We start from the raw sequence: 26,103 nt of genomic DNA on the forward strand, positions 1-26,103 counted from the left end.
GAAAAAAGAAGTCAAAGAAGGCTAGAAAACATGCCAGCTGTCAGTGAGCTGTCTACTCTCTCTCAGATTTCAACCAACAATCTACAATTTCAGTCTATAGATTAACTATAAAGATAAGATTTAACTATAAAATCTGTAGGTCTGGATAGATCAGATCTCGTCAAAAAGAACTAAAGACTGGACGAACTAACTTACTTACTTGATACTTGGTGGGCATCAATTCTTTGCTATTGCGTTGAATCTATGCCGAATGAATAAGCCTTTTCCATTGCACCCGGTCCTGGGCCAATCGCTTCCGTTCTCCCTGAACGTTAAGCGACCTTAATCGTTAAACGTTAAACCTTAAATCCTCCTCAACTGCCGAGCCCAAAACACGGCAGTTTTATACTCTTAGCAATATCCATTTCTCTATAGGACTTGGTATAACTCGTGATTCATGCAACACCACCAGATGTCATTGTCCAATTGACCGTCGAGTATGATACAATAATTGTTCGCAGCACTTTACGTTCAAAGACCCCAAAAGCTCTCTGGTCGACCTCTTTCAACGTCCAAGATTCGTGGCCGTACAGATCTACCGGAAGAATTAAGTCTTGTGTAACGCGTGTTTGGTCTTCGTCTGTAAGCTGTGGGACTTTAGCTAATTACGAAGTCCGTTAAAAACCCGACTTGCATCTGAAATACTCCTTTTTACCTCGTGGGTAACATCATTATCGCAAGTAACTAGAGTTCCAAGGTAAAAAAATTCTTCAACTACATATCTCCACCGATCACCAACTACCTCACTACCAACATGACCTATGGGCCCACAGTGTCTACGTGCGACCGTTTGCTTTGTCTTTGGGGTATTGATAATGAGCCCAATTCGCGTTGTCTCCCCTTTAAAAGGCACGTATGCGTCTTTCACGGCTCGGCGATTAATCCCGATTGTGTCGATATCGTCCGCAAAACCAAAGAGCATATACGAACGTGTGATAATTGTACCATTCCTGTGCATGCAATCTCTCCTTATCGCTTCTTCTAACGCTATGTTGTTGAATAGGTTTGAAAGTGCATCGCCCTGCTTCAATCCGTCTAAGGTTACGAAGGATATTGAAATCTCATCCGTAACCTATACGTTTGATTTCGATCCTTCCAACTTTTCATGAATCAGTCTAGTCAGCTTCGCCGGAGAAAGCATGTTCCATCATTATTTCCCCCAACTCACTTTTCACTGAATCGTACGCCGCCGTGAAATCAATGAACAGATCACGAGTCTGCAAGTTGTACTCCCGGAATTTATCGAGGATCTGTCGCAGGGTAAACATTTGATCTGACGTCGATCGGCCTCACGAAAATCAGCTTGGTATTCGCCGACGAAGAAGTCATGACGACTTGAAGAGTCAAGCGGTCTCAATCATTTGAACAGAATACGTGACTTTATTTTGTACGCCGAATTGAGGAGCGTTTCTCCGCACGCATTTTACAGTTTCATAGAATCATCGCATATCGTTCTGTTTCATACAGTTTTGCGCCTCGGCTATCACATGCGATGGATTCGCTTTTCGGTTGATTTTGCTTCCTTGTACCGCTCTCTGTTCAGGCTAGTACCAGACAATAACATCCGACGTCTGGTCACGTTCGTCTCATCCGTCACCCTCTGGCACCCCTCGTCGAATCATCCGCTTCTGGGGCGTCTTCAATCAGTACCACTTCTTGCAGTGTTTCACTCACCACTCCATGAATTTCATTCCATAGGTTGTTGAGGGTTTCGCTCACATTAACCTCACTCATCCGCTCGTCCAGCTTTTGATGGTATTCAACTGTTACACCTTCTGTTTAGAAGCGCTGTATATTGAATAATATGATAATATAGTCAAAACTTTCGAAAACTTCATCAATTTCTTATGTTAATAATCAAATTTCCTTCAATATTATCTTCAACCATATATCAAATGATTATTTTAAAGTGCAAACAGTAATCTTACATAACCCATTAATGTTTTTTCTCAAATATATAGCATTTTCTAAAAGGCATAGTTTTGTTCAAAGTACGCTGTAAGCGCACCCAAATTGGAAATTTGAAAGAGAATGAACATTAGAAGCAAAATGTTATTCCATGCTATTGTGTGAAACTACTGGTGGGCTTCGTGGCCTTGTGGTTAGTGGCGTCAGTCGTCTAGGCGTATTGAGCCACGAGGTGTGGGTTCGATTTCCGCTCCAGTCGGTGAAAACTTTTCGTCAAACAATGATGTCGATGAATTTCGCTGGGCTACTGGGTGTTTCGTGTTGTCCGTTGCCGAATGTTAGTGATCGTTCAGTCTGTGCAGCCTATGTGCTGAAGACGGTGTAAATTGTCTATTTTTCTTTTTTTTTAATAGTTAAAAATGATAAATCATTGTTTTTATCACCACACTCAATGATTTACAGTTAAACTTAGTAAAGAAATTTAATGCTTCAAAAATATCAATTAATTTACCGTTTTGACTCATATTCACAAGGCCAACCATGATTTTAAGTGCATCTGATAGGCATGAATTAGCTGATATTTGTGAAAAATTTTATTTCTCCGCAAAACTTAACTGTTATAAATATTATCTGATCTGATGAGATGACAATAATGTGGATTAAATTTATTTGAACATTGTTTTTTCGTAAAAGTGTGAAGCAATATTTCATTTAAATTGCCAAAAACTGTACTCACTCTGTCTCATATTCCGGACAGTTTGATTCAAATGGGAATGAATGATTTCGCAAATAAATTTATCTGAGCTAGTTTCACTGACCTCGTCCTTGAGAATAAAATTACCACTCCCAAAGTATAAAATAGATTAAAAGACATTAAAATTGAATTCCAAATGACTGCCGTTTCTTGACAATTTTATGACTGCCGTTTTTTGAAAATTGGTTGAAACATTTCAACCAAATCGCCGAAACCGAGTGTTCGGAATAGCCTTATGTGTTCGGAACATGAGTCAAAACGTATTACGGACAGCTTCAAATTCCGGGCACTATACTTTGTATGGGAAACAATTCACACGAAATGTTTCAATTTTTGCCGATCAAAAGTTCTCACTTTCTCGGGTCGTTTTAGTCAACATTTTCCATAAATATCTATGGAAATTTATAATGCTCAGCTGCCTTAGACGCCTGTTTTGTGGTTTGCCGATCTCAACAAATGATTTCACTTTTCTATCTTTGATTTTTATGAGCTGTCCGGAATTCGAATCAAAGTGTCCGGAATATGAGGCAACAGTAAGGAAGCGTCCGGAATAAGAAACATTTTTTTTTATTAGAGACACTTTACACTATTAAATGCATTCGTGTCTGTAATGAAGAAAATGTTAACATTACAAATAAAATTGTATAGTCGCGCGCCCACCAAATCGGAACGCGCGTGTGGGACACGCGACGTGTGACTCGTACCCGACATAACTGTCATAATGACATGTGTGGCACTGCATTCTTACGATGTTTATGAACACAGCGCACTATTCAAATATTAGTCGTGACGCTTAGAGATTGAGAAAAAATATATTTAAAAAAAATGTTTGTCCTTATTTCTTTCGGATCCATAATATTCATTTTTTCCATGACCGAGTTACACTTTCCATTCTTGTTCATTTTTAACGTCGTTTTTCTGGCCACCCTGGCTACAAGATCGTTTCGGCTCATTGTTGTCGTCTGTTGTTCCACAACTAGTCTCAGTCGACAACCGTCTCTTCCCGGTAGATTCTACTGTTTCGTTCGCATGTACGTTGCCGCTATTGTTGTTGCCGTCGTCATCGTCATCGTCTTCGTCACTTGATTCGGCGGGATGAGCCGATGGTGCGTTCTCTTTGCCGGTGTCTTGCGTTGTCGATTTTTTATTTGAGCTCGATGATGTGCGTTGTTGTTGCTTGGTATCGTTTTTCAGGTAGCTAATGCAGCTACGATGACCGTCGACTACAACGTATGATAGTAATAGTTTTTCGATTCGCAGACGAAGTACTCTAACGCCGTTCGGAATCCCAGGGAAATAGTTCTTCAAAACGTCGTTTTGAATCGAAATAACCTTACCATACTGTTGCTTGTGATTCTCGATTACCGTGTTTGGCATTTGTGGTGGAAGATCGTGGATCTTTACGATGTTGTTGGAGCCATCCACATACACCGGGACGAAATAATTCACTCCTTCGTAAATGAAGGAATGTTTTAAATGGTGTAGTTTTTGTAGACGCGGTGCTAGTCCTGCATTGTTCATTTCTATGAACACGCACTTCTCGAGGTGATGAAGTTGAATACTTATGACGTCGGACATGTCGAGGTTGATTCTATTTTTCAGGAACTCCTCCACCTGATCTAGAGTCGGACGTTTTGGTAGGGTACTGAAATCCACTACCAAGGTGTTTTTACGATGAGTAGACATTTTGGGTAGAACACAAAATTCTACCGCAAAATAATTCACGGAAACGGGAGCTTTGACGAAAAACGTATGTCGCGCACGTCATGAAAAGCCCACACGTTTCTATTTAGTTAAAATTACTCATGTTGCGGAATCAATTAATTGTTTGAAAGCTCAATAACGTGGAAGAATCGTACAGAAAATCCTCGTTTTATATGCTTTCTGATGAGTTATAATTCACTGAGGCCTTAAGTGTTCGTAATATGAATCAAAACGGTAATACAGCCTGCTATCGTTTTGATTAATATTACGGACAGCTTCAAATTCCGGACACTCTCTTTGTATGGGAAACATTTCACACGAATTGTTTCAATTTTTGTCGTTAAAAAGTTCTCACATTCAGAACTCGTTTTAATAATCATTTTTAATTTATATCTATGAAAATGTATAATGAACGCCTTAGACATCTATTTAGTGGTTTGACGATTTCAATTGATCATATGACTTTTCTATATATGCTTTAAATGAGCTGTCCGGAATATGAGGCAAACGTGAGGAAGCGTCCGAAATAAGAATAAAAAAAAAGTCCAAACATTTCTATGTACCGTTCTGATTCAAATTCCGGACAGCTTCAAATTCCGGACACTCAACTTTGTAAGGGAAAGCTTTCACTTGAAATGTTTCGAAATTTTCCGTTTAAAAGTTCCCAACTTCCAGGCATTTTTCAGCATTTTCCGTAGCAATCCATGAAAATTTATATTGTGCATCTAGTTTTAACGTTGTTCTTACGGCAATAATTTAATTATTTTAGTTTTGCTTTTCGTGAGCTGTCCGGAGTTTAAAACAAAGTGTCCGTAATATGAAGCAAAAGTGAGGTTGCGTCCGGAATAAGAATCATAGAAAGATCTCTAATTTCTATTCATTTTAGGTATTTCAAGCAGCGGATTCCAAATATTCACCCATCATTCGAAAGTAAAGTGTTTTAGTAGCTTGATAACGCACAGGTATCATATATAATGTTTCAATTTGTATGCTTTTCGATCAGTTATACTTCACATGGGCCTTAAGTGTCCGTAATATGAATCCAAACGGTATTTAAAATAATTCATGTTGCGGAATCAAAATCTTCACAAACCATTCGAAAGCTTAGTGTTTTGAAGGCTCAATAGCGCGAATAAATCATACAGAATGATTTATTTTGTATGCTTTCTGATGAATTATACTTCACTGGGGCCTTAAGTGTCCGTAATATGAATCAAAACGGTACACGAAAATACAACGTTTGCTGGAATTACTCAATACCGTTTTGATTCATATTATGGACATTTAAGGCCTTAGTGAAGTATAACTCAGCAAAGAGCATACAAAATAAATAATTCTGTATGATTTCTCATCGTTATCGAGCGTCGAAAACCCTTAACTTTCGAATGGTACGTAAAGAATACGCTTTCGCAACTTGAATAATTTTAAATAAATCGAATGTGTGGCCTTTTCATGATTCTTATTCCGGACGCTTCTTCACTTTCGCCTCATATTCCGGACGCTTTGATTCAAATTCCGGACAGCTCATGGAAATCATTAATAGAAAAGTCAAACCATCAGTTGATGTCATCCAGCCCCTGAAGAGACGTCTAAGGCAGTTGGACATTATAAGTTTGCATAGATTTTTATGGAAAAACGAAAAAAACAAGTCTCGAAAATGATAACTTTTGAACAGCAAATATTGAAACATTTCGTGTGAAATGTTTCCCATAAAAAGTAGAGTGTCCGGAATTTGAAGCTGTCCGTAATATGATTCAAAACGGTAAACAAAAATGGTGGCCTTTAAATGATTCTTATACCGGACGCTTCCTCACTTTTGTCCCGGGAACTTTGACTCCATATTCTGGGCACTTTGATTCGAATTCCGGAAAGCTCTTGAAAATTATAATAAGAAAAGTCAAATTATTGGTTGAACTCATCCAGCTATTAAAGAGGCATCTAAGGTAGATGAAAGTACTAAATGTCTATAGATCTATGAAGAATGCCTATTAAAATGAGGATCCAAAATGGAAACTTTTGACCGGCAAATACAAAGTGGAATGTCCTTAATTTGAAACTGTCTGGATTTGATCCAGAACGTTACCGTTTTATCTCAAATTTTGAACATATCTCATATTCTAAACAGTGGTAATTTCCGGAATTTGAGACGAAAAAAATCGAAAGACAATATCTCAAAATACCCAAGGTAGAAAGTTTTGCGGGTTTCACTAGCTTGTTTCTTATGATCAAGAGCAACTTCCTTTGAAAGAAAATCTGTGGTACATGAAAGTTGCATAAGAACCTCTTTTGAACATAGCGTGAGGGCGTTGGTAGTCGTCCCAGCAGTAGCGGTTCGTTAGGCAGGCCAATAAAGCGCGCTGTTTACACGCTGCTAAGTGGTGTGCTAAAGAAGCGTGTAACTTGTGCGCGCCGAGAGTGTACCATTCGATGGTCGAAACTTTATTTCACTACTGACAGAACTTTTAAATGGTTTATGGTGTGGAGGTGGTGGCATTTTTATCCCTCCCATGAGGTTTATATGCACGCCAAGGAATTTTCGGCGCGGGTATAATAGGGAGGGACCAACCATTGCTTCTCTCTTAGTAGCGTAGTCGAGTAGCTGCGAGCATTGTACAAGTCCTAATGGTGAGAAGTATTCGGAGCAGCTTTATCGAAGTGTAACTGCTCAGCGTAATTGGCGTGTAGCAATTCATATAATTTTATGACAGAAGTTTCAAAGTTAAGTTATTTGGAGAAGGTGAGAAGATGATGACGAAGTTTTGTTTTCAGAGTTTAATTTGCTCAATACGGCACAACAAATTAGCAACGTTTGTTCTTTTGAGTTTCGGTACATATAAGTTGTAAGGAAGAAGATATTCATAAGCATTTCGATAAAGGTGGTCCATTTTCGTATGGAAAAAACGTCAAGTCATAATAATCTGAAGTTACAGCCCCCCATTTTCCTTTAAACTCATTTAACTTGTTTGTTTCTTAACGAAAAGACTTCCGGTTAGTGTCTGTTCCTTCTCTTATTTTGTATTACGTTATTTTTATTTCTTATATCTAGGTGTTTTGTGTTAGGCAACACTATCGTCCTAATTAAGTAAATCTAAATTAAGCTTTTATCAACATTTCATTAACCAGATATAACCTTCAATTTGGCGTAGCAGTTCAGAATTTTTACAGGTGAGTTGATTTGCTTGTTTATAAGAGAAAGAAACGCTCTCAATTTACTTCACCTAACTTAACCTAGATATATAACGCATTAATAGTAACCATAGAAGATTGCTACGATTCTTGTTTAAAATTATTAATATTTTTATTTGACATTTCCTATAATGTTTCAACATTGGATATTCTATGTAACTCATTGGTTCTATACCAGGGAGGAACCTTCAGAATCATATTCCAAATTTTATTTTGAATCCTCTGCAGAGCTTTCTCCCTGGTATTATAATAGCTAGTTCATATCTGTACAGCATACAACATGGCCGGCTTGAAAACATGTTTGAAGAAGAAAAGCTTGTTCTCAAGACAAAGTTTAGATTTTCTGTTAAAAAGCAGATACGGATATTTAATATATTTTACATTTACATTTACATTTAGCTTGAGTGCCGTCAATGAGATTATTGAAAGCAACATTTTAAACTAGCTACTTTATCTTACTAATTTATTGGAACCTCTCCCATCGTGATAATCGTGAAGCTTGTGGTTTCTGTGGAAATAATGTGAGTTGAATTTCAGGAATATTAGGAGATATTTTTTCAGACTCATACAGCATCAAGTCGAACTGCACCTTTATGCTGTGTGTAATAAATATATTTGCACGATACCTGGTTCGATGGGCAAATTTCAACAGGCAATTTGAAATCACCTAGTACACCATTAAACGACAATATGATGTAAAAGTGTGGATATCTTGTTTAGTTTGAAGCCATTTGACTTTTGCAGTAGTGATCTGTTTTCTTTTTTTCATGTAGTCAACGCGAACATAAACAACCCCGGGCCCTCTCGTTCTTAAGTATGCACTTGTTACAAGAGGATAAGGATCCTGCCAGACGACTATCTTCACTCATCCAACATCGTGTATACGAGCCTCAGTTTCTTCCGTGCTCCGTAACTAAACGAGGATGTTGATTCTTTCATTGTATTTATTTGTCATCAGTTTCGTGTAACCATAGTCGACGTGTTAACCAGGACATGTAGGTGACATTCCCTTTCTCAAATGAAAGATGTGTTAAGAAGGATTTTTGTTGCATTATAAACGCAAGTGGTTTAACGGTTTTTACTTATAAATAGATATTATTATAGATTTATAGATATTATTATACATACTTCCTGGGTTTGAATTAGAGCAACTTAACATCTAAACAAAATCTAAATGCTCGTTTTCCATTGAATTGCGGATATTCTTAGTTCATGTTCATGAGAAAAAGCGTGAGGTCGGTTATTAATAGGGAAAAGGAAATGAAAACACCTTAGAATCATTTGTGAAATAAATAAATTCCGTTAATTTCTAACATTTCGTTCATCTTATAACAGATAGGACAATTTCTTTTCTGACTTATAGACTTCTTCAATGTAGAGTCAAGTCAAGCATTATTATTAGAATTAACCGGCTCGACTAACTAGTGATTTTTATGTTTATTCATTTTCTTTTTCCTCTTTTTCTTTGCAAAGTGAGTGATGAATTGAAATGAAGCTTGAACAATTAGTGCTCAAGGCTCGAGTTGTTCATGAACTGATTTTGAAATTTTTTAAGACTATTTTATATATAAAACTCCAATTTAGCCATACATTATTTTCTTTTCTATTCGTCATCACAAAACATAGCAAAAAAAAAAATGGCGTGCAATCATCAGTGGTAGTTTGACCCCTCGTGAACATTCCATACAACACATAGATAGCCCATTAATTTGCAACTGCACAGCTAAGTGGAAAGCATAACTTTCTACCTCGTTCCTAACTTGTGACAGGCTTCATAATTCCGTTTTACCCCTAGTGTATGCAGGATTAAAACTGTTGCACTGGAAAGCCATTTCCGGCCATCACCCACTAATCAGGAAAGCAAACTAGTATCTACTACTTTGCTAAGTAGAACAACTGCTGGAACGTTTAATCGTGGTGTCTTTTGCCTTCCTCCTTTCTTCAGGATGTAGGCCACAATGCAAGCGGCTATAATGTTTTAGTCTCGGCAATGTCGAGTGCCAGCTGAACAACGAACAACGATGCATTAGACGTGCCTTTCCGAACAGGAAATTCATCAACATCCGGAAGGTTTTTAATTTGATTGAAAAGTTTTTTGTTGCTTCCTGTGGCAAAGCCCCGTTCTTTCTCGAATCGTGTCTGATAGGTGACCGTAGGAGATGAGACTTGAAGGTTTCATTCAAACTGACACACATATGATTTCACATATTGGAGCCAATAAACAGAAGGTATATAATCGCGACATTGAAGCTAAAATTCAAACCGAAAATAGTATCGGTAGGCCAATAGTATCTTTTCGAAATTTTAATACTAGTTTAAATCATTGAATCAATTACCAAGAAACACGTGTTCGAAGTGTCTTCAAACTGTATCACAGTGAACTTCTCTATGATTTTTTTGACGACCTTTTGTCCAGAAACGCTATTTTTTTCACATTTTTTAACTGCAATACCTTAAGGGGAAAAAGGTATTTCTGGGAATTAGTATTCGGGGAACTAGTGTTTGGGTATATGACATTCGGGAAAAAGTAACACAATCCTAGAAACTTGCTCAACAAACGCATGAGTCCACCAGAAACTGAAAGAAAGTAAAATTTACACAGTTTTCAGCAAGAGATTGCACACACTGAATACTAGGCCGTCCCTTACACAGCGTAGCAAAAATTGACATTTTTGCATGCCTCAAGGATTAAATTATGTGCCTCTAGTAGATTTGGGGTCGCTGAATCTGAGGCCGTTCTCAGAAATGTCCCTGCACGTCTCAATTTTTAGCTATGGGTCGCCAAAGTTGTATAAAACACTGGTTTAATTGATGTTTGGATGAAATTGAAAGTATGATTTACCAAACTTCTTTGTGACTTAATCCAGCAAGCACACGAAATAGGACTTCAACTTTCATATCAGATATAATTTGAAATTGCACGATAAAATAGAGAATAAATCGATTTTTTCAACATGATTACAGTCCTCTCCATACAAAACTATTCGTTTCTCTTATATGGCAAAATACAAAACTTTTCTAAAACACCAAAAAATAACTTTTGAGCCTCGATAGTATCATGAACTTTGTTAATAAGTATTGTTATATACATAAAGTTTGGATTATGTGGCAAATCAAATAAATAAATTGCCTTACAAGCTGGGAATCTTGTATGCAAGTTGGCTGATATATTCAAATTTAGCATATTCAACAGCCAATATCTCAAAAACTAGACGTGCTATGACATTTCTGAAAACGGCAATAGATTCAGCAACCCATTATTAAGTAAATAGCGGTATTGTTACTGGTGGCTTTTCGTACTCATGTTGCGTACACTAGAACAGCGTGCTCGATTTGGCACACGGGGTCATCTACACCTAATCGTTTGGGTCCACTTAACGTCCACGTACGGACTTCAAATTTTTACCTGATTTTTTTCTTACCAAAACGAGCACTTTACAATGACGAAAAATAAGGAACGGCCTACTGAACACTTTACACGCTAGAAAATGAACACATGCAACACCAAATAACCCAGTGAAGATTTATCAGAGTTCAGAGACTCCATCATCAAGCGATTTCTTCAGAAGTTACTACAGATTCATCCAAGATTAGCCCTAAAAACATCCCTAAGATTTGTTTGGAAAGTTTCTAGAAAATTTCCTAAAATATTACTACTCCTACTCATTTTACTCTCCAAATTCAAACCTACTTCTTGGACCTATTTTTACGCTCTAAAAATTCCAACTCACGCTACTGACTGATGACGACCCACGATAACCAATGTAATATGGATATTTCTGGAACAGGACCAATCAGGAAATTATTATAAATGCCAATGAGGAAATGCTGGAAATCGATATCTGATGCTATCTTGGATTCCAAGATGGCGACTTCCGGTTTGTGAAAATCACTTCAAACTCATGCAATATGGGTATTTTTAGAACGAGATCAATGAGTAGATGACGGAAATCGATGTCTGACCCCATTTTGGAATCCTTGATGGTACTTTTGGAACGGTACTAAAAAGTAGACGCCGGAAATTGAAGTTTTAGGCAATTAGGGATTCCAAGATGGTAACTTCCTGTTTGTAATACAGTTAACTCTCCCTAACTCGATATTGAAGGGACCATCGAGTTAGGGAGGTATCGAGTTACAGAACACAAAACCAGTGTAACTGCGATCCAAGGGACCATCGAGGTAGCCATGAAAAACAACTTTTACTATGGTTCTCTATATCGATAGGGAGAATTAACTGTAGTTACTTGAAATTTGTTTCAAAACAAACCGGAAGTCGCTATCTAGGGATCCAAAATGGCGTCAAACATAGACTTTTGCCTTCTACTTATCGATCCCGTTCCAAAAATACCCATCCCAAGCAACCTAAAGTTCGAATAATAGGGCAAATTTTGGCTTAAGCCGCTCACTTTCTAAGTAATTACCCGAACTTCAGTTCACATAAAGTTCATTTAAGTTGCCTAAATAGAATAATGTTTACCATAATGTAGGTAAATAAAAATCGATCCAAACTTGATCTGAACGTTTTATTTGTTTATAAGCGTTATAATTTCTTATCCGTTATTATTTATTATCCGGCGACATAGTTTGAATGGAACTCAAAATTTACTGAAAGCGATCCTCTGAGTTCACTGCTTAAGTAAAATCCGAACTTTTGGTTGCTTGGGATATGGGGATTTTTTTTATTATCGTACAAATTGGGCCGAAGAGTCTCAGATTTTCATGAAACTTTTTCCACAGGCGTCAAAAAAAAAATTGAGAAAAATTCAGGGTCGCCTATTTTTCCGGAAAACTCAGGTGGAAATTTTTTGTTTTCCCTTGACACTACTTACTTTGAAAAATCATAACTCAAGAACGAAGCATCGTAGAAACAAAGTTTTTATATGAAAATTTAAGCAAATTTTCTCAAAAACCAAAAAAAAAAATATGAACTGGAAAAAGTTATCCACAAAATTTTCCACCGTTGGGAAAATTCGTAAAGAAAAGCCGGAAAAACTATGCCCGAACTCGTGGAAAATTTTCAAAAAAATATTTTCGAGAAGGTAATTTTATAAGCTTCAATCACTGAAATTTTTGGAATGCACTTTTTTTTCGTTTTTGAGTTATGGCCAATTTTGTGAAAAATGTCCAGATGTGCCATATAAGACTTTTCTTTGAAAAATCATAACTCAAGAACGAAAAATTGTAGAAACAAAGTTTTTATATGAAAATTTAAGCAAATTTTCTCAAAAATCCAAAAAAATATGAACTGGGAAAAGTTTTCCACAAAATTTTCCACCGTTAGGGAAATTCATAAAGAAAAGCTGGAAAATCTATGCCCGAACTCGCGGAAAATTTTTATTAAAATATTTTTGAGAAGGAAACTTTATAAAATTCAATTCTAGTAACTTTTAGGATGTATTTTTTTTTGTTCCTGAGTTATGGTCAATTTTGTGAAAAATAACCATATTAGCCTTTTCTTTGAAAACCCATATATATAGTTCAATTTGCTTGTCAGGTTCGGCTTTTGTAACAGCTGAGTTCAAATTTAATAAAACGGAATTAAAATCCTCTGTAACATCGACAATATTAGGCGGAAACCAAGTCTTTATTTTACTCAAAATTTGATTGAACATTTCGTCCATAGAAGCATTGCGATAGTTACTACTAGAAGCATCCAAACGTGAAGATTTTACTTGAAAAGAAATTTCCAAGAATTTAGCAAGCTCTTGTATTTTTTGTACATTATTTATAGAACCAACTAACTCACCCGAGGAAGGAGTTTCCTTTGGCGACGCCAACGAAGATAGTGGTGAAACTTGTTCCTCAAACGCCATTGCTTCTGGAAGATCCGTTACGAGTACCTTCTGGTCACCGGTAATGGAGCACTTCACGCAAATTTTCACCTTTTCCGTAATCCACCGAACTCCATTCGAATGAACGAGGAATATACAGCTGATAGACAACACTTGCACTTTCTCACTGCTCTTTGTTAGTTTTTGGTAAACTTATGATTCTCAAGCCATTTCAACGCTTTAAACTTGAATTGGTAAATACCTATTTGTCATATTGTCTACCCATTTATTTAACTGTCAATTTTGTAGTTACCTAACAGGAAAAAAATGCCTACATTCTGATTGAAAAAACTTTGTTTCTATGTAGTTTCGTTCTTAAGAAATTTTGTTTATGAACTTATAAATTTGTAAATATATGGTTCAAACAGCTCATCCTAGCAATATTTGATCATGTTTTAGGAACGAAAAATGAGCGTATTGAAAAATATTGTAGGATTGGATCTTATTGATCGCTCTTTTCAAATATACTTTGTTTGAAAGCTGGAATAGCTAATCGGGTTTTCATTATTTGTTTTCATAAACAGTGAAAAATGTCCTGGGAAACTGATTCCTTTTCAAAAATTTCATATTTTTGAGATAATTTGAATCCGGTTCGACAAGTCATGATGAGTCTTGAGTCATGATTTTTAAACGAAAAGGCATGTATGGCAAATCTTTGCATTTTTTACAAAATTGTCCATAGATCAGGAACTAAAGAAAAGTACATCCTAAAAGTCACCAGAATTGAAGTTTATAAAGTTTCTTTCTTAAAAATATTTTATTAAAAAATTTCCGCGAGTTCGGGCATAGATTTTCCAGCTTTTCTTTATGAATTTCCCCAACGGTGGAAAAATTTGTGGAAAACTTTTTCCAGTTCATTCCAGTTGATTTCTGAGAAAATTTGCTTAAATTTTCATATAAAAACTTTGTTTCTACAATGTTTCGTTCTTGAGTTATGGTTTTTCAAAGAAAGGTCTTATATGGCACATCTGGACATTTTTCACAAAATTGGCCATAACTCAAAAACGAAAAAAAGTGCATTCCAAAAATTTCAGTGATTAAAGCTTATAAAATTACCTTCTCGAAAATATTTTTTTGAAAATTTTCCACGAGTTCGGGCATAGTTTTTCAGGCTTTTCTTTACGAATTTTCCCTAACGGTGTAAAATTTTGTGGAAAACTTTTTCCAGTTCATATTTTTTTTGGATTTCTGAGAAAATTTGCTTAAATTTTCATATAAAAACTTTGTTTCTACAATGTTTCGTTCTTGAGTTATGATTTTTCAAAGAAAAGTCTTATATGGCACATCTGGACATTTTTCACAAAATTGGCCATAACTCAAAAACGAAAAAAAAAGTGCATTCGAAAAATTTCAGTGATTAAAGCTTATAAAATTACCTTCTCGAAAATATTTTTTTGAAAATTTTCCACGAGTTCGGGCATAGTTTTTCCGGCTTTTCTTTACAAATTTTCCCAACGGTGGAAAATTGTGTGGAGAACTCTTTCCAGTTCATATTTTTTTTTGATTTTTGAGAAAATTTGCTTAAATTTTCATATAAAAACTTTGTTTCTACGATGCTTCGTTCTTGAGTTATGATTTTTCAAAGTAAGTAGTGTCAAGGGAAAACAAAAAAATTCCACCTGAGTTTTCCGGAAAAATAGGCGACCCTGAATTTTTCTCAAATTTTTTTTATTCATATATCCATGAGCCCTGCCTGTGGAAAAAGTTTCATGAAAATCTGAGACCCTTCGGCCCAAACCCGTACGGTAATAAAAAAGATCCCCATATTGCACGGGCTTAGTGATTTCAATAACAAGACATGACCCTATCCGGATGTTCCGATATTGGATCCGGTAGACCTCAAATGGGGCACTTATCGACTTTTCGGTACCAGAGTATTCTGACGAATCGAAATTCATGATTTTTCATATTGTATTCAGTATGAATGATGGTATAAATCAAATGGCGGACTTGGATCCATCCAGGTATTCTGAATTCGGTTCCGGAAGGGCTCAAATAGTACATTTTTTGAACCGGCCTCCAGGAATACCTTATGAAATACCTCCAGGAATTTCTCCAGGAATACCTCCAAGACTTCCTCTAGGGATTCTTCTAGAATACCTCCAGGACTACCTCAAGGGGTTCCTCGAGGTTTACCTCCAGGGATTCCTCCAGGAATTCATCCAGGAATATCTCCAATTTATCTAGGAATACCTCCAAAAGCTTCTCCAAGAATACCTTCAAAAATTCCTACAGTAATACCTCCAGAGATCTCTACTGGAACACCTTCAGGGACTCCTCCAAGAATACCTCCAAGGCTTCCTCCAGGAATACCTCCAGGAGATTCCTCCAGGACTACCTTCAACAATTTCTCCTGGAATACCTTCAGGGATTCCTAAAGGACTACTTCCAGGGATTCCTTGAGGAATATTCCTATGAGTTATAGGAGGAATAACTTCGAGGATTGCTCCTGGATTGTATCCTATGATTATTTCAGGAATTCCTACATACAGTCAGTGACATAAGTTAGTAACCAAATGCTGTTTTTCCATACAAAATTCCCAAGTTTGGGGTGCTGTATCTCAGCTTCTGGTAGTCTGAATTAGCTGAAATTTGGATGACGAACTACAAATAACTTGAAATTTTGCCTGTAAGGGAATTATTACATTGCAGTCATTTAACATAGAGTTTCAGAGGGTTGTTCAAAGACAAAAGTAAGTAACCGAGAGACTTTGTAATTTAATTCTAAAACGGTAAGTTGTGGGTTGTTGGTCTGTTCTACAAAGTTGTGCAATTTCAGCAGTCACACAAATTTGTAGAACACACCAATTTTCCACGACTTACACTTGTCGAATTAAATTAAAAAGTCTCTCGGTTACTTACTTTTGTCTTTGAACAACCCTCTGAAACTCTATGTAAAATGACTGCTATGTAAGAATTCCTTTACAGGCAAAATTTCAAGCTATTTGCAGTTCGTCATTCAAATTTCAGCCAATTCGGACTACCAGAAGCTGAGATACGATTGAGTGTTCGGTTAGGTCGTTTATAATCATGAAAATCATTTGTTTGTAAAAATGAAATAGCAGAAAACTGAAAAGAAAAACCTGTAGCGTTAATAAAATTATAATTACATTGAGATTTGAAACCTGTTGCAGAACTTATCTGCAGAACTGAGATAGAGCCTACTCCGCAGCTTATACTCTGCCATAATCTGGCAGATTGACTAAATTTCAGTTTTCAGCATTTTTTTGACTGTCAAACAGAAACTATTGAGTTGTTGTGAGAATTTATACGCAGAATGATAAATGAGAATTATTTCATGCAACCCTATGCTACAGAAATTCCACAATTTCAATACTTCTGGCAATATATGGCAAAATAAGCTGAAAATTGAAATGTCGCTTACGCCAGATTAAGGTAGTGCATTATCAATTTATTAGACAACATTAACATTGGAAATTTTTGACCACATTTACCCCTTCGTAACGCATTTTGTATCAACATTTTCAAATTTTTGTTTGGGTCGTATCAATTGAGTCTGCCTCCTTCTCCCTTATAGCTTTACGTAATTCGTGGACGGCGCCTCAGTGCTCTTGAGATCATTTTCATTTTATTTCTTTTTAGTTGAGAGCTTTTTTTGTGTATTTACTATTTTTGTATGCTGCAAAGATCTTCGATCGGTAGGATTAGAACGTACGACTCTCAACATAGTCATAGAATACCTGCGCGATAACCGCAACGGTTATTAAGCCTCCTTTTCATAGAATGTATGTGTATTACATATTTTCGGTAAAGCAAATCGATGAGACTTTCCATTTCATTGTGAAAAGAAAAAAAGTTTTTGGACACATTTTTCAACAAATATTTTTCAATTCGTTATGATTGCAATGTGATTATGCTTACAGTTAAAGAAGTCTCTTCGATGTAAAGAGCACACATAATCGTCGCCTTGAGCTATGTGCTCATAAACTGTTTCTAAAGTAAGGACAAACATCACCGACAGGTTTCGAATACCTGGTGAGCAGCATCAACATCTCAAACAGGAAACACATCTTCCGTTGGCACATGTCAGTAATGAGGACGTGAACTTCTTTTCCTTTTGTAGTCAGTCCTTACGTCGTCGTCGTCGTCCTGGCGAGTGTATATATGTGAAGAGTTTGCTCATGCTCAAAATAAACAGCTGTTTTTATTTCAATGTAGATCAGTACGGCAAATTTCCCACGAACACACACACACGAATCGGTACGATGCAAGTTCCTTTGCCAGCGGGGGTGGCGAGAAAACATTCTTCCGAGTTGATGCTTTCATGCTGAAAAGTTTCCCGTTTTAGCTAAACTATTGAGGAAGGTTATTTTCATTGCTGCCGGTAAAAGTTGTTTTGCTATCTTTGTTAGTTAGTTGAGGGCGGGCGGCGCTCAGTGGGTCTTCCAATAATAGATAGTTGGAAAATCTTTCTGCGCTTGGTAGTGACTGCATGCTGTTTTCAAACAAAACTGTATTACCTACAGGGGAAGTTTTGCGAGTAAAAACATAAATTGTATTTAAATCAGTGTTGATACATTCCAATCGAGTTAAGTAAGAATTCTTATTCTATGTAGCTTTTTAACTAAAAAAGGGAATGATGTATACTGAACTGCTAATGTTGTATATGAACCGCTTTAAAAAAAAAATTCTTTATGATTATTGTGATTTTTTTTCGATAATTTTCACCGTATCTTTACAATTTCTCAATAATACTTTTCTATTTTAGAACTTATGTCGATTTTGATTATTGATCTTTTGTTTTTGAATATATTTCGATATTCAGTAGAGGAGTTGATTGTTAACTATGGGAGATGTTCCATCTTTTTTGTAACATTATATTAATTCCTCTGTGATTCGATTGAAATATATTAAAAAAAAAATCTGAATTTATTGTTAAGAACTGGGAAGCACAACTATCTCGTCTCTTGCAGCTGGCCAAACATCGCTCTATACTTTGAGTTTCAACAAAAAAAACACCATATCAATTAAAAGTTCCACCATTCGCAGCTTACCTCACCCAGCATCATCATCATCAGTTTCGATGCTACATCGCTTGGACAAACATTACCTTGCCGTTTTGATCACCGTTCGCTTTTTACAGGGATATTTCTTTCGCTCGGTGCTTCCTGTTACAACAGTAGCTCTCTAAAGTGGTTTTTCGTTCATTTTATTTTTATCTCCGTTTCATTACAGTTATGGAGCGACGAGCTCATCCGGATGGCATACAATCTGACCCAGCTGAACGGACCCGCGATAATGTTCCTCCAAAAAGCGTACACCAAACTTTGTCTGCAGGTTGACAAGAGCGGGAAGGTTCCCGTTAAAACGTAAGTGAAAATTATATACTATTCAGTGAGGGTGAAAGTCATTTTTCAGTGGAGTGAGCTCATCTGAGGCAATTTCTTTCTGGGAGTTTTGATGGCAAAACGTCCGTTTATTTATTTTTAATTTTAATTTAATTATAGTCTAAATTAATTCCCAGGACGAAAAGAAGACATTGTTTCTCGGATCTCTCTTTAACTTTTGGAAAGATACGTGATTAAAAAAATGTTAAATGATAAACAAATACAGTCAACTCCCTCTTACTCGATATTGAAGGGACCATTGATTTCGGGAGGTATCGAGTTACAGAACACAAAATCAGTGCAATTGCTATCCAAGGAACCATCGAGTTAGCCATGAAAATCAACTTTTACTATGGTTCTCTAACTCGATATCGAGATACCAATTATCGAGTAAGGGAGACTTAACTGTAGTTAAGTTTGTCAAGTAAAGTCTGTTTCTATTAGTATTTTCTCGCTTCTTCTTAATGAAAAAAATGGGGTCAACCCCAAAAAAACAAAAAAGCGTTTTGTTCACATCCTTGAGATTATAACTTATTATAACTTTCTATGGCTCAGTTAGTAAAGAACGTACAAACTAAGCATAACACACTGTAATTTTTTACCAAAGTTTCAAGAGTCGAACTTTCAGTAAGAATTTCCCATGATTTGGAATCAAACAAACTCTCCAACTAAGCAGCAGTCAGAAGGCAATGACTTTTGAACACTACTTTACAATTTATAAATATATTGTGCATGAAAAAATACAATATAATTAGGCCTCAGAGTTTAACCAAACTGTTCAGCCGTTAAAAGTAAAAAAACGGTGTGTAATACTCAGTTTGTACGTGTTTCCTGAGTAAGAAGTCTCAGACTAGCACCCGAAATACTTTAACAATTCATAATGTGATCGGTTTCTGCTACGAAAACTCAACAAGTGACACTTATACATTATTTATGCCGTCTTCCAGTTCTAATCTATCCCTGCTAACCAAGTTTTACGTAAACGTTTTCCTAGCATTTTCGTTTATTTTTTCCTGCATACACAATTAGCCCCCTTTCCAAAATGGAACGGTAGATAATGTAAACCGCTCCACATTTAACCCACCTACCAGAAATCTTCCGATTGCTTCTGATCGTCGGATGGGAAATAACCTGGACCTTGATTGCTTTCGCATAATTACCAGCACTTGTTCGACGGATGTAAAACCACTAGACGTCGTCGTCGTCGTCGTCGTACAGAGTGCACAGGGAGTAAAAAGTAGATCGAAATCACCCACGCTGTGGGAGTTGCCCGCAGGGAAATTGACGATGGAAAGACGATAGACGCCATTCTGAGCGTAAACAACGCAGCGATCTGGAGCAAAAAGAAGGACTTTTTTTGTCACTTTGAAATGGATTTTGGTATCGCATCAACATTTGTATTACGCTCTTTCAGCTTCACTGTGGCAGCGGAACAAATAGCTTTCAAAATTGAATTTTGATTTCGGGTTTCGGTGCGTATTTGCAGAAGGCTCGATACTGCAATTCGATTATTTTACGGCTGAATGTAAATCAATTTGTTGTAAAAATGTCTTTCTTTAAGATTGCTTCAAAGTTTCTTTCGATCTGTCAGTAAACCGATGTTTTATATGTTAAGTTCATAAATGTTAGTAGATTTTTCTAACTTCAAAGCTAGTTTTATTTGTTCACTGAATGTTTCTATAATAAAACTTATAATCATTAAACAATTTGTATTGGTTGAATCCGGGACGAAAATACTCAATCTACCCTCGCCTACATTGATAGGTACTAAGTAATATATGTCATAGTTCTGACATCAACAAGTCTTGGCTTCTTCTATTCATAACAGTGTGCTTCTTTGACGTAAGTGTTCTCCGAGTCGTTTATCGCTATACGCAAGCAACGGTGCACTGTTCAGTTCACCTGTTGTAATCCTAATCTTGGAGAAGAATGGCATCTCACATAAGAAAAATATGTGTTAAATAAAACGTATTATAAGCTTTAATTCTAAAAACTATGAAAACTTTTTTTTAGAGAACAGCCAAAATCTCAATTGAAAATTTAAGCAAGTGTAATGCATATAATTGTGGGCTTCGTAATCGTGTGGCAAGCGGGGTCAGTCGTTTATGCGTATTGCGTTACGGAGTGTGGCTGCCGATGATTAAAAGAAGGAAAAATTCCCAATTAAAATATAAACTAAACTATTGCCGATAGTAATGAAAACAGTATAACTAGAAAGAATAGCCTATGTTTAAAAGAAAGAAAAATTTCTGATGAAATCATTAAAAACACTTGAAACCTTATTACACCGTTGGTAATCCAGTGGCGAATCAATCATCACCTCAGAGTCTTGACGCGATTTGTTCAGTTCACAACTTCGTCCTGAATTAAAGGGTCGATGTTATCATTCTCTTAGAGCTCTTATATAGTGACAAACATGGCGTCCCGTCACATCATAAGAATCAACAAATTAATTAGATTATCAGTTATTGGGCTACACTTATGAATCCAACACATCAGCGTTGTAGCAATTTGATTTTTTGTTCATGATTCGGCCAAACGGCATTCGGCCAAATAACCCTTTCGGCCAAATGAGATTTCAAGCCAAAGGATTACACTTTAATTTAAAAATAGAAACCTTCAATTCTCAAGTCCTTCGATGTGATCCAAAAAAATGGCAACATTCGCCACTTTCTGTCGTGTTTTGTGGGGGTCTGGAGGCCATGGCCCCCTTGGACCCCCCGTAAATACGGCCCTGGCTTGACTAGTTCTTGATCTATAACAAAGACTTCATGGGACCATATACAACATTTTGTATGAATTTCTGCAGATTTACAGCGAAATATTTCAGTCATTTCTAGCGTATTTCTTGAGAGATCCTTTATCGATCAATGACGAAATTCTTCAGCAATTCTTGTGCAGGTTTTTGCAGAAATCAGCCATGAGCTAGACATGACGAATAGTTTTGCCAATATTCTAAAAAGAGAGCTTTCAAGCTTTGTCCTTTTATAGAACTATGGCCTTAATTCAGATATTTAAAGCGGAAATTTATTTCAAATTCCAAAATCTTTCACGAATTCTTATGAATTTTAGAGGATGTACAGCACCCATAGCATTCAATTTCGCCCACATAGTAAATACAGGAAAACATTTTAATCAAGACACGATAAGTTTTTTCATGGTTTTATCATGCCTAGTGAAGCGTGACATGGTTTATGCGTGATCCCCAATAGTTCTGGTTCATTTGAAGAACGATTGAGAATATCTCTAGTTAGTGAAAATTCTGGGAAACTAACTGTAAAAATTATTACAAAAACTTCTTCGACCGTTGAAAAAACTGGCAGAGTAATTCTCTATGGAATATCTAAGCAAAATGTTTGAAGGAATTTCTGCGCTATGAAATGTTTCAAGAATCTTCAGTTTCTCCTGAAAACTCCTGCTATTAGCCAGATCACTCCGGTGACTACACAAATTCACAGAGTTTTTGCTATCTAGAACAAATTGGAACATATAAATTATTTCAAAACTTGATCCAATGGATGATTTTAACGACGAAAAGCTCTTAGTCTTGTGATAATGACTGGCATGGAAACGAGGAGGTTAGAAGCAAAGAGGTGTGACGAAAACCTAGTTTCAAGCAAATCTGCTTTGAAGTTTTTTCAGCATTTTTCATTCCATACAGCTTGTATGGGAATCAAAAAACCAAGCAATCAAAAATCACCTGCAATTATCGTTAGAAAGTTGCAAACAGTGAAAATTTTTAACATCCTCAAATTAAAAACCGACCTTTAACCCCTCTACCGGCAGCTTCATTTTTTTACCGCAAGAAAAAATTCAAATCGTAATATCTTTTTTGTTTCTCGGTATTCTTACACCATTTTTTCACAAGTTCTCAAGTTGTGTGTTCTTCTAGTTTGCGAATTCGTATCGATATTGATGATTGGTGATCTGGTTTAAAAGATATTCCAATGTTCCTTGGGGGACCGACATTTTCCATATAAAATGTCTTAGGCGGCCATTTTGTTTTACGTCAACTTATCGAAAAAATATAATGTGGGCTTATAATGCCATGTAATAAGCTACTCTGGAAATATCACACAAATTGGTTAAGTTTTCTTTGAGACATCTGAAAATTAAGATATGAGGTTTTTTGAAGTTTTCTAAATTTTTATTTGGCCAGCGTGGTACCAGACACATAAATGCTCATAACCCAAAGACGGTTGCACCAAATTGCTTCATTTTTTCACAGCATACTCTCATTAATGTATTGTTCCGAAGACTGAATATCTGAATACGGTAAAAATTCTGTAGCCTTTTTTGAGAGTTTGTGAAAAAAATGATGCAAGAATACCGAGAAACAAAAAAGTTATCGCGATTTGAATTCTTTTCTTGCGGTAAAAAATGAGGCTGCCAGTAGAGGGGTTAAATATACAGCCTTTCATAGGGTTAAAAATTTCCTTAGTTTCACTGTGTACTAAATATTTGTAAACGTTTGTCCTCCCCGTGGTTTCAAACGTGGACGTGCCTCTGCTTATCATTGTGATTTTAGAAATCCTGTCCCCAGCATGTGCCACGAACATTTTGGGGAATGGTCGAAAAGAGTTGTGTTTTTATTCGGATAAATGATTTTCGTATAAATGTGATAGAATCGCTACGACTACGGCTTCCTATTTGACCCTAATTGATTCAAATTAATTAAGAAAGTTCTAACAAATGTTGCAGATTTCTAGCAACGAATCAAATAAAAAAAAACAATGTTTCCATCTTTCTCGCTTTTTGCGAACTTGAGAAACACGACGCTTCTCACTTACAAACACCAGAGCAGGAAACAAACAGTGCTCAAGGATTTAAGCTTAGAGCCACCACCCCATACTGATGGTCCTTCGACCACAAACGGCGAAAAGCTAAAGCTGGCGAGCAATTGTGTGTGTATCGAATTAATGTTTTATGAAATCCGATATTTATGAAGGCAGAAAAAAAACGCGAAGGAAAAATGAATAAAGCCGTAGGGGCAAATTGAAGAAGGGAAGCATCCCCTCCCGTAGGTACTTCATAGAAGCCATTTCCAGGCACCCGCTGCGTTCGAAACAACTTAATAATTTGATACTGCTCTTGGGTCTCGGGGACAAAGACGACGAAAACGAATCCTGTGAAGTCGGTGACCAAGGCTAGGGGGGGTGGAATAAAATCTGGGAACTAGATTCAGTGATCTGGAAAATAAGACTTTTTTTCCTGCCTCCGGTGGAGGACTCGTCGAGCTTTGTCTGTGTGCACTTGAGCTGGAGGAAATTCTTTTACCATAAGTATCCGCACCACCGTTTGACCGCCAGTAACGTTCATCATTTTTCCCATGAAAGTTTTTTTTCTGCTGCTTCCAAAGGAGTTGGAGCTGCACAGTTCACGAGGGACTTTGTTTGCGAGGCATGGGCGTTGCTAGAACTTATGTGAAGAGGTAAATGAGCAAGATTCATGACCATGAGCATTATTGATGCAAGCAGTTGCTACTCCGTTATTGCAAGAACAGTTGTACTTACACAGGGTAGCAACAGATGCTACTCTGGATCAGTATTATCCTCAAAAAGTAAGAACTGGTGCTCTTATTATTATAACAAACAATAACGGCGCCGACTGCGTCCGATTGCAGGGCAATTTGGGGATGGGAGGGAAATGTTGACGTGTTACTTGCCGAAGAGTCCGCTGCACAAGAAAATGTTGGGTGTTTAGATATGCGAAAGGCTTCGTTTTGGTAAATAATAAAGATATAATTTGACATAAATACGTGAGCCTTTACACGGGTGACTGTGGTGATAATGCGATGACTACGCGAAAAAGACATGATCCTGATTTCGTTGCTTTCTCCATAAAAGCATTCAACAGACCAAACACTACTCGCAAGCGACACAATTGATGGACCAAACACTACTCGAGGGGGGAAGGAGGCAATCAAGATTTCGCTTTAAACTACTCTTACCATTAAGTAGGCTGTGGAAAAATGGAATAAAATCAGGAATATTGTAACAGTGAAAGAATTATTCAAATCCATTGGCCCGATCTCTCAAGCCATTTCATAGCATACAAATCCCATTCCATTTTCCATTAATCATTTCAAGAACTCATACTTAGTTTCATCTATTTTTTCATTAGATATCATCAAGATATTTCTCAAGGTACTCCTAGCATTTTTCTAAAACTCTGCCTTACATGATCCAGAATTCTTTCAGAATCCTTTTAACGATTCCTGATGGTATACACCTAAGGATTTTTCCAAAAGTTTTTTTCAAGGATATCTGCCAGAAAAACCGTAACCATTTTTAAATACATTTAAATTCTTTCTGGTATACTTTCTAAGATTTTTTCAAAACTACCAGGATTTATTCTAAGAAAAAAATTTTACAGAAATTTGTGAAATCCAAGAATAATATCTTGAGAAAATTCCTTTGGGTTCTGCAGATTGATTTTTGATGGTATACTGAATTCTTGTTTCAATATTTGGTGGAATTATTGAAAAGAATTTAAAAGTAGTAGGGAAGACATATGATTAATAAGTTTTAAGTAATTCCTAAAATTACTTCAGGGAGAATTTCGAGATAAAATTCTAGGAAAAATCTATGATAGAATTCCAGAGAAATACCTGGAGAATGCCTTGAAGGAATCGTTAGCAGAATGTTTTAATGTAATACCTGGAGAAAATCCTAGAATAATTCAAGAAGAAATACTAGGAAATATATACAAGGGAAGTTCCTAAACAAATTCAATTCTCTGAATAATTCTGTAAGTTTTCTCGGAGAAGTCATAGCAACATTCTCGGAGAAATTGCTAAGATTATATCTTAAACCTAGTCAAGGTGAATTACTGAAGAAATACTTGTTGTAATTTCTTGGGAAATCTCTACCTAAGGCAATGCTTGAAGATGTTTTCAGTGAAATTCCTGGTTTGATGTAAATTCTGTATAAATTCATGAAGATTTCCCGGAAGTATTTCCAAGTAAGTTGTTGGAGAAGTTCTCAGATGTTTATTTGAACAAACATTTCGATTAGTCGCAGTTTGCTTTTTATTAAGCATTTTCAAAGAAAATTTATTTTTAAAGGAAGCTATGAGATATGAAGTGATGATATGTTCTAAAAAAGTTATCAAGATCAATATCTTAAAACATCTTAAAACATGAGGAATTACTGACAATCGCTGAAGTGGATGTATTTTGCAAGGAGTTAAACAAATTTTGATGTGATTCTTCAAAAATGCTTTAAAAATGATCAAGTTAGAAAAGGAATTCATGAAGAAACTTTCTAGAACAATATGAAGAAGGATTCCCGAAGATGCCATCTTTGACTAATACTTGGAGGAATCCCTACTA

General features: G+C 36.4%; 1 protein-coding gene across 5 annotated transcripts in view; it reads left to right on the plus strand.

The window, feature by feature from the left end:
* Positions 1 to 26,103, plus strand: part of LOC5572902 (1-phosphatidylinositol 4,5-bisphosphate phosphodiesterase classes I and II) — a 235,407-nt gene that overhangs the window by 141,144 nt on the left and 68,160 nt on the right. For all 5 annotated transcript variants that reach the window (XM_021847049.1, XM_021847048.1, XM_021847052.1 and 2 more), the window contains exon 6: positions 18,619 to 18,752. In XM_021847049.1, coding sequence (XP_021702741.1) covers positions 18,619 to 18,752 — 134 coding nt within the window. The remainder of the gene's footprint in view (positions 1 to 18,618; positions 18,753 to 26,103) is intronic.

This window comes from Aedes aegypti, chromosome 2 (genome assembly GCF_002204515.2).
Source record: "Aedes aegypti strain LVP_AGWG chromosome 2, AaegL5.0 Primary Assembly, whole genome shotgun sequence".
NCBI lineage: Eukaryota > Metazoa > Arthropoda > Insecta > Diptera > Culicidae > Aedes > Aedes aegypti.